Genomic DNA, 10,631 nt, shown 5'->3' with positions numbered 1-10,631 from the left:
TATAAAATTAAATTCTGTATTAATTTTTTAGGTAGGTAGACAGATATTATCCTTTTAGTGCTCCTGAATGTATATCATTATTGCATGATAATTTGCTTTCTTTTTCATATTTTCAGATAATTGGGCATTGCAAAAAAGAATTTGATGCTTGATGAAACAATATAGTGTCCTGAATAGAAAGAACAAGAATAAAATAATCAAATATATGAAAGTATTAAGAGGTCTAGTTGAAAAAAATTAGGACATTTTTTATATAAAAGTCCTAATTTTATATTAAAAAAGTTATTTTAAACAACACATTCTGTCTACTATGAAGCGGTGCACTCATTACTTCCAAAGAATATGGAAATTTTTTATGACGAGAAATCAATTGAACATCCTAAGTATTTATAGGTATTTTTTTTTGTGTATAAAGTTTACAACTTTACAATTTTTGTGTTTAACACATACTATATTTTGCAATACTTTTATTATAATTTCTTTATCAAAATATATTTTGATAAAGAAATTATAATAAAAGTATTGCAAAATATAGTACAGGGTTTTTCTCTAACAGCGGAACATAGGATTGTGCATGGAGGTACGAAGTACCTGGAGAGAGCATAAGGTCCCGTTTTAGGCGAGGGGGGTACTACGCGAAGGATGAGGGGAAGGAAGGCTGGCCGCCATCTTTGTGGCATAGGTTGCCTATATATATGGATATATATATGTTATGTTGTGAATCCAGAATACCGTGAACTCAGACAAAAATATTGTGAATTTGAAATAAGCTAGGAAGACGGTGTTCATGACTCACGGAACGAAAGGAACCTTGTTGGAGATCGGAGTGTAGGTACGAGCGGTCTGGGACTCTCAGGCCGTCTCGCACCCGCTCACACTCTGTCTCTCTTGACCCTACCTCCAACAGAGGCCGATAGGTGGCCCACGGCGTAGAACTCTCTCTCGCTGTTATTATTTGGGTCTGTTGTACATATCAATACCCAAGAGTTCCGTCTTATTGCGGCTCAATTTAAACGGTCTAGACTCTAGACTCTGTCTTTTCTTCTCAGCAGCTTAGCCAGTCCTCCCTTCCTGCGACGCCACTAAGTCTCTTAGTACGCATTTCTGCTCCATCGTCGATTTCTTGGGCTCCAAGAAATCGTCTTCCTTTCTCTCTATCTTCGTTGCCTGGGAGTCTCAGGTACGAAGGAATCCTGTCCGGGGACCTGGGGACCACAGGGTTGGGATTTCGTAGTTGTAACTTTGGGTGGATTATCAATTTGCGGCTCAGCCTCCTTTGGAGCACTTTTTGATTCTTTTGTATTTTTTTTCAACTCAAATAAACTGATTTTACCAGATTTCCTGGGCGTTGTTTTTGTCACCCTGGAGCCTTCCTTCCTAGACCTCCTTACGGATATCACCCAATCAACTTTCAAACAAATTTCTAGTCCTTCGAGCCGGATATAACCGGTACATATTCAATTGAGTTGAATTTTGATTGGTGATTCTTCGAGGTGACTGGGGGAGTGTCTCTGGTGGCAAAATGGTAACGCAGGATGAAATACTCATGTGCGCAGGTCACGTTAGTCTTTATTGCTCAGAATTAGAACGGCTAGTGGTCAACACCAAAAAGCGTGGTATAGGTAATTTTACCGTCCCTTATTTAAATGGTCGTCTGGCTAGTGCCAAGGAAATTCTCGCGAAAATACAAACGAATCATGTGACGATCACTAATCATTTATCGGAAAAAGATTTGCAACAGTTTAATTATACGACGCAGAATACTTATGAGCGAGCTATGACGGCGTATTTGACTGCGGAAGAATACATTTTAGAGCAAATCGAGAATTTAAGCGGTGAGCAAGTCGCTCCTGTCACTGCAGGGCGGACCCATGCTCCCTCGTTGAAACTTCCTAAGTTAGATTTACCCAAGTTTAGTGGTGACTATTCTGAGTGGTCAACCTTCTATGACTCTTTCAAATCAATGATTCACGATAATTCGACATTACCAGGTGTTCAAAAGTTTCATTATTTAAAGGCATGTCTTCAAGGAGAAGCTAGCTCAGTAATTCGATCCTTAGCCGCCAGTAACGATAGTTACTTAACAGCATGGAATGCATTAGTGACTAGGTATACAAATGAACGAATTATTACGTCCAACCTTCTTAGCAAACTAACGCTCATTCCGCAAGTCTTCGCTGACAATCTCATGTCCATGAAAACACTACGCGATACAACTATAGTTGCGCTAGACTCGCTGAGGACATTAGGATATCCAGTTGATGGTTGGAGTGCCATATTGGTCCACATTCTCTCAAACAAGCTAGATCAAGTTATCACTGTGGAATGGGAGAAGGAAATAAGACGTGTATTGAAATATCCTTCTTTCACTCAGTTTTTAGAGTTCATCACCGAGCAGATTAATATGCTCGAATCCATTAGTAATAAATTCAAAGGTAGTAAACAAACTACTGATAAAACTTCTCGTCCTAAGTCGTTAAAATCACTCAACGCAATCGTGGATAAACCAAAATGCTTTTATTGCGACGCGGATCATCCTCTCTATCAATGCAACAGCTTTATTGCCTTGAACCCTCAAGCCAGATATAAAGCAGCGCAAAATAACTCACTTTGTATCAATTGCTTGAGACCTGGACATTCGATATCGTCTTGCCGAAGTAATTCTCGGTGTAAAAAATGTTCCAAGGCACATCATACGCTTTTGCATTTTGAGAAACAAGCTAATCCGACGCCTCAACGTAATTCATCTCAAGCTGCTTCACCCACGAGTCTTCAAACCATTGATCAGTCTTCGACTTCTGTTGTTGCTCATGTAAGTGCCATGGACGAACGCACGACACTCCTTGCTACTTTTCTCGCACGCGCTACAGCACCAAATGGCCGTCAAATTATGATTAGAGGCTTAGTCGACCCGGGCTCACAAACATCGTTCATGACGGAAAATCTAGCCCAGTTATTAAGAGTTACACGCCGCAAAGTTAATGCAACGATTTACGGAGTCACAGGAGGTGCGGTACGTAACGTCTCAAGCAAAGCTGAACGCATCTTAAAGTCAGTCAAACACGATCAGGCCTCACTCAAGGTGACGGCATTAATTTTACCAAAAATCACGAATTATAGTCCTCGGTCGTATTCACCTCTTGAATTCCCTCAATTAGGTTCTCTGGACCTCGCGGACGAATATGCTTCTGTTAAAAATCCAATTGATATTTTAATTGGTGCAGATTATTGCCCTCAGCTTTTACTGAATCAAATAATTCATTCATCGAACCGTGCACTGATAGCACAAGATTCGTTATTTGGCTGGGTTGTGTATGGTACACTTACGTCGCACATGCATACTGCAACAGTAAACGTTCTTCATTGTTGTGACTTCGATAAAACACTTCGAGATTTTTGGGAGATTGAAGAAGTTCCTAGCACCTATAGTTTGACCCCTGAAGATCAATTATGCGAGGACATTTTCGCGAGTAACGTTACTCAATTACCATCAGGCCGCTATCAGGTTGCATTGCCTTTCAAGACAGAGTTCTCCAAATCGGCACTGGGAGCCTCTCGCAGCATCGCCGAATCAGCTTTAAAGCGAGTTCTCTGTCGTATTAACAAATCTCCTGAGCAGTCCGAAAGCTATGCTAAATTCATTAGAGAATACGAGCAGCTAGGACATATGGAGAAGGTCACAACAAACGCGATTGACACAGACTCCTTGGTTTACCTGCCTCATCACGCAGTATTTAAGCTCGAAAATGGAAAACAGAAAATACGTGTCGTATTTAATGCGTCCGCTAAAACTCAGAGTGGTCTATCACTCAACGACGTACTCTTAATAGGGCCAAAACTACAAAAGGATATAACAGCCATTCTTATGAATTGGCGTGATTTTCGTTTTGTTGGTATAACCGATATTATTAAAATGTTCCGCCAAATTCTAATTCGTCCGGAAGAGCGAAAATTCCAATCTATAATTTGGAAAGATGATTCTGGTAATACTCAAGCATATCAATTGAACACGGTCACATACGGTACCGGACCTGCACCGTTTTTAGCTTCACGGGTAGTGCAGGAACTCGCAAATCAACATGGTGATGACTTCCCAGACGCGAAGTCCATCTTACTTCAATCAATCTATGTCGATGACATTCTTTTTGGAGCTAACAACCTTGCAGATTTACGCGATATCCAATCTCAATTAGTTCAGTTGTTGGATAAAGGTAAATTTGAGCTCAGTAAATGGGCCTTCAATTCAGCAAGCACAGCTCTCCAAGAAATTCCTAATGATTCTAGTAACGCTAATCTTAATTTTAATAGCGAAAATTTTAACGAAACTAGCAAAGTGCTGGGCATATCTTGGAATACCAGCTCTGATTCATTTCAGTTTATAATCTCGCCTTCTTCCATCACTAAGTTAACAAAGCGCATGTTACTCTCGGAAAACGCGAAGAATTACGATCCTTTAGGCTGTATCTCACCGTTCACCATTGTGTTAAAGCAAATAATGCAATCCACATGGTTGCTCAAACTTAATTGGGATGACGATGTTCCCGAGCCTATCCAATCCAAATGGATGTCTTATTACTCGCAAATGTGCGAATTAACAAAAATCAATATCCCGCGCTGGAATGGTCAACTTAGTGCAGCAGATAAATTAGAACTCTATGGGTTCTGTGATGCTTCAAATGTATCCTATAGTGCTGTGGTGTATGCCAAATTCACCAATAGTGATAGTCAAACCTCAGTCAGCCTCGTAATGGCAAAAGCCAAAGTGGCCCCTCTTAAAGCAATTAGCATTGCTCGTCTTGAACTAGTCGCCGCTGCTTATTTGACTAAACTAATGCTTCATATCAAGTCATCACTTAAACGTTCAGTGCATGACATTTTTTGTTTTTCTGATTCACAAATCGTGCTGGCTTGGATTGCACAACATTCGTCAAAATGGAAAGCTTTTGTAGCCAACCGAGTCGAATATATACAGTCAAGTCTACCAGAGGCTCATTGGTCTTATGTCAATACTAAGTCCAATCCTGCAGATCTCAACTCGCGAGGGATTAATCCAAGTCAATTAATACATTGTACGCTTTGGTGGGAAGGACCCTCTATAATTCGGGAAACGTCATCGGAAAATTCTCCTTTAATGTTTGAAACCAACGAGGAAATAAAGACCTCCTCGATATATACAAATCATGTCACACGCGATTTACCGTCATTTCTTCATAACTATTCGTCGTGGACAAAACTAATCCGTGTTGTTAGCTACGTGTTGCGATTTATAGATCGAGCGCGTAGAAAAAATGTTTGTCAACACGCTCACTTGTCAGCTCTCGAGCTACGCACTGCAACACTGCGTGTTGTGAAAATAATTCAAGCTGCTGCTTTCTTAAACGATATATTGACGTTGCAAGGCAAAAGGTCAGTTCCGTCAAGTTCTCGATTACTTTCTCTTGCACCATTTTTAGATACGCAAGGAATTCTACGAGTAGGTGGGCGTCTGCAACACTCATTTTTGTCAAACAACCAAAAGCATCCCATTATTTTGCCAACTAATTATTTAACCGAGCTGCTCATTCGACATATACATATCACGACCTTGCACGGTGGCCTACAGCTTACGTTAACAGTATTGCGGCAAAAGTATTGGGTGATCAATGCACGAAACGCTGCGAAAAGCATAATACATAGGTGTGTCACTTGCGTTCGTCAGCGTGCCAAGATAGGAACACAATTCATGGGATCTTTGCCCACTGCTCGAGTAAACCGTAGCCATCCGTTTGAACATACTGGCATTGATTACGCCGGGCCCTTCCTTGTAAAACTGCATCAAGGCCGAAACTCGAAATCAGTTAAGTGTTATATAGCTGTTTTTGTATGCATGGCTACTCGTGCCATCCATCTTGAGCTTGTCTCCAAATATGATACGGATGCATTTTTGGCAGCTCTAGCTCGTTTTACTTCACGTCGTGGTAAACCCGCGGTGATTTACTCTGATAACGGGTTAAATTTTCAAGGAGCAAATAAGGAATTGAAACTTGCATTCCAAGGCTCTCTGAAACATGTGCAATCTATAGATTTTGAACCTATACGCGAAATAGAATGGAAATTTATTCCCGTGGCCACTCCTCATTGGGGTGGACTGTGGGAGAGCGGGGTACGAAGCGTAAAACATCATCTAAAGCGTGTTCTTGGGACTTTTCTTCCTACGTGCGAGGAAATGACCACACTAATTTGTCGTATTGAAGCCTGTCTAAACTCCAGACCTCTTTCTCGTTTACGCGATGACATTGAAAGTTTAGAATGTCTAACGCCAGGGCATTTCTTGGTTGGTCGCTCTTTACTCGCTCCACCCGAAATGTCCATTCTAGATTTAAAGGAATCTACTCTAAATCGATGGCAGAAAATCACTCGGATTACCGAGCTCTTTTGGCAAAAATGGTCGGGCGAATATCTGCAATCATTACAATCTCGTCCAAAATGGCAAATCAAAAATAACGATTTTCGTGAGGGTGACATCGTTATAATTAAGACTCCAAACGCTCCACCTTGCAAATGGAACTTAGGCCGAATTATTCGTTTAATAATCGGTTCAGACTCAGTAGCAAGAGTAGCTGTGGTTCAAACAGCGAATATACAGATTCAACGCAGCCTAACCCAGCTGTGTAGGCTCCCGGCATAAATACAAATATTGACAAACAATCCCAACGGCTTCTGATCTGCCGACTCTTACATCTCATCACCTTGACGCTTTACTTATTAAATCAGTACTCCTTAATCATGGCTAGTGACCAGGTGCCTAATTTAGTCGGCAACGTCGAAATGTTCTTAAGTGAAGTTTGGGGCGAAGAAGCCAACGCGTCCGATGTACTGGACCTTTCCTTCAGTGACTTGAGTCTTTCGGACGATGCTCCTTGTGTTGATTCTCTGCTTGAACTTCCGGATTTGCTTGTGTCGACGAAGGAAGAAGAGGACTCCAGGATGCAGGTCATTTTGGATCCGCCTTGTCCACCTGAACCAGAATCAGCTGACGTGGTCATGGAACCCATAGCGGGACCTTCTCGTACACCAGCACCAGCAATTGATTTAGCTGTTTTATACGCGAGCAGTTGGGAGAATGGAATCCTGTATGATTCTACCGCAAAGGAGCTAGAGCGTACAGCAAAATACGTTACCGTCTTAGCGTTCGGGCTCACACACCGTATACCATTGCATGCGGTCTTGAAATATCGGCAGTGGAAGTCTTGGGATCCTCAAGGAAAATTGCTCTTGCGTTGGACTCCAGCGTTAGAGCTGAAAACTGCCAAACTCATCATTAAGAAATGAGTTAGTCTGCGACCATTGGTGGACATTCGGAGCTTCGCTCAAAGGTTTTTTTTTTCTTTTTCTTTTCCACCATGGTCTTTATTTACGGTGTTTCACCATTCCAAATTTTAGAACATAAGTTTAGTTTATTTCCAACATCTGCGAGATTCATCTGAATTGACGTAGGAACGTCAATGCGGGGGAGGATTTGTTGGAGATCGGAGTGTAGATACGAGCGGTCTGGGACTCTCAGGCCGTCTCGCTCCCGCTCACACTCTGTCTCTCTTGATCCTACCTCCAACAGAGGCCGATAGGTGGCCCACGGCGTAGAACTCTCTCTCGCTGTTATTATTTGGGTCTGTTGTACATATCAATACCCAAGGGTTCCGTCTTATTGCGGCTCAATTTAAACGGTCTAGACTCTAGACTCTGTCTTTTCTTCTCAGCAGCTTAGCCAGTCCTCCCTTCCTGCGACGCCACTAAGTCTCTTAGTACGCATTTCTGCTCCATCGTCGATTTCTTGGGCTCCAAGAAATCGTCTTCCTTTCTCTCTATCTTCGTTGCCTGGGAGTCTCAGGTACGAAGGAATCCTGTTCGGGGACCTGGGGACCACAGGGTTGGGATTTCGTAGTTGTAACTTTGGGTGGATTATCAATTTGCGGCTCATCCTCCTTTGGAGCACTTTTTGATTCTTTTGTATTTTTTTTCAACTCAAATAAACTGATTTTACCAGATTTCCTGGGCGTTGTTTTTGTCACCCTGGAGCCTTCCTTCCTAGACCTCCTTACGGATATCACCCAATCAACTTTCAAACAAACCTTCTTCATTCTTTGGAAACCTGGGAAGTGGCTACGAGCGGGAATTATTTTAAATTTCATCGAAATTTTGTGGTTAGTATTTATTTGGTGCGAGACAATCCTTAAAACTTAATAATTAATATCATGAATATCTTATAAGATTGGTTTTATAATGTTATTAATTTATTTTGTTTTTTATAGCCTACTGCATTGACTATGCCTGGATGTGAGGCAATTAATTGCAAGTCCAGGAGTGGAGCTGCTTCAAATAGGGAGCAAAAGTCCTGGGAGACAATTCATGGCAGGAAAATATCTTTTCACAAGTAATTTTAAATGTTATAAATTAATCTTAATCAAATTATTTGTTCATTCTATTTTTTAAAAACACTTGGTATTATCCTTAAGATTTCCCAATTGTCCCGAAAGAAGGGAAATCTGGCAAAACTTAATGGGTCTTCGCCAGAAGAATCTCTCTGCCAATGCAAGGCTATGCTCCATGCATTTTTTGGAAGATCACATTGATCGGACTTCTCTCACGTGTGTTAGGCTGAGACCTAATGCAGAACCTTTTGTAAGTATATATAAATCCCCAAATAACTATAAAAAAAGATAATTTACTTTACCTTCAACAGAACAATGAACAAGATGAGAGAGAGATTCCAAGAAAACGAATGAAGATATGCAGTGCAGTAGATGGTATGTAGATTATTATTAAACTAAAATTTAGATAGAAAATAAATTATTTTTATCATAAAGGAACTCTAGAAGAGCAGCAGATCCAGGCAGCATTACCTCTTAGTTGTGGATCCCATGAGAGAGATATGGCTTCACGTGACTTTTCAGGTACCGGTACGTATCACAATTTGTTTTCTTCATTTCCTTTATTACTTCTAACGTATTCTCTCCGTTGTTTCTTTACTGCTATAAAAAGTAATATTTGATTCTTCTTGTTCCCTGTAACATTCAAATTATTAATTATTTCTATTATTGTCTTGAAATGTGAGTGCTTAGTAATTAATTATTTTGTATCATACAGGGACTCTGGAGGAGCAGCGGACTGAGGCAGCATCACCTCTCGATTGTGGATCTCACGAGAGAGATATGACTGAACATAATTTTTCAGGTACAGGTATGTATCACAATTTGTTCTTTTGATTTCCTTTATTACTTCTAACGTATTCTCTGTTATTTCTTTATTTCTATCGAAAGCGATATTTTATTCATTTTGTTGCCTGTAACATTAAGATTATTATGTATTTCTGTTATTCTATTGAAATGAATGCTTGGTAACCAATTATATCCACCATACAGAGACTCGAGAGGAGCAGCGGTTTGAGGCAGCATCACCTCTCAATTCTGGATCCGATCAAGACGACCTACAAATAAATTTACAGCATATTTTAGGCGCAGGTATTTATCACAATTTTTCCTTAATAAAATAGGCAGAATTTAGAAGATGGAACGAGCTTTTTTTTTTTTTTTGGTGTCTATCTGGGTTCGGGAACAAGTATTCCCATTTGCCCACGTTGGTAGTGCTGTCTATGCTATAGTAAGTTCATATTTCGTTTGGACAAGGCTGTTAGGAGATTGGGTATATATCATGTGGGAAGTGAGAGACTTTCCTGGTGTATCCTAATGTATAGATTTTCATTGAATTTGAAAGATACCATATATCTCATATCCAGCCTGTAGTTTCTTTACAAAATTCGTCATGGCTTTTAAAATTTCTTGATCCGCGGAGAAACTAAGATGTTGAGCATTGGGAAAACTATGTTTTTGTATAATGCCTTTCCTTGATAATAAGTCTAATAGTTCCTTCCTCTGAGCGTTCCATTTACTGCACCACCAGAAAAAGTGGTTGATATCAAGAGACACGGTAGTGTCTCGACGGCAAGTACATAAAAGTAGGTATAGACGTGTCTATACCGCCGTCCAGGCACTACTGTATCTTATACAGCAAGATTGGCCGTCTCAATTTTTAAATCGATTTTTTTCCGTAAATGAAACACTGTCATGATTTCAGTAAAGCTTTTCTTGAAATGGATTAGAACAAGCTTTTATTTGAGCCCATAAACATCAAAATTGGTTCACGCAATCCAGAGATCTCATAATCTGTTAGCTATATATATAACAAATTTAATTTCTTTCCGTCATCTTCTTCTTCTCCAGCCAGAGTGTATGTCTCGGGCTGAAGTTGGTCGCTAAGAAAAATGACGTCATTTTCACAACGCTTCCAACATAATATACTCAACGATCAAACTATGTATGGTTGTGAACTGTCAATTCGGCGACTATATTGAACTGTGTAAATTGTAATGTGAGGTTATTTTTATTTAATGCAGTGAGGTTATTCATCGTGTTGCGATATTGCATCTGTTAATCTCTACAATCACAAATAATTCAATTAACAGTGACTGAAGGATTCGCGAATTAGATAAGTATAATATTATATTTTACAATACAGGATGTAGTATATACTTTGTGGTACTTTGTGGTATTTCTTTTTGCAGATAAATTAAGACAGAATATTTTCATATTCATTGA

The 10,631-nt window shown here is 40.1% G+C and overlaps 1 protein-coding gene across 1 annotated transcript; it reads left to right on the top strand.

Annotated features, from left to right (window-relative positions):
• Positions 1-1,522: 1,522 nt before the first annotated feature.
• LOC136777834 (uncharacterized) lies at positions 1,523-6,667 on the top strand. The gene has a single exon (XM_066734424.1). It carries the CDS (start codon positions 1,523-1,525, stop codon positions 6,665-6,667), a length of 5,145 nt encoding a protein of 1,714 aa, XP_066590521.1.
• Positions 6,668-10,631: the final 3,964 nt, after the last annotated feature.

This window comes from Prorops nasuta, unplaced genomic scaffold, assembly GCF_024137725.1.
Source record: "Prorops nasuta isolate Cenicafe-Biocafe unplaced genomic scaffold, Cenicafe_Pnas_1.2 PNAS00012, whole genome shotgun sequence".
Lineage (NCBI taxonomy): Eukaryota > Metazoa > Arthropoda > Insecta > Hymenoptera > Bethylidae > Prorops > Prorops nasuta.
Note: the sequence above shows the minus strand (reverse complement) of the source record. Positions and strands in the feature narration are given on the sequence as shown.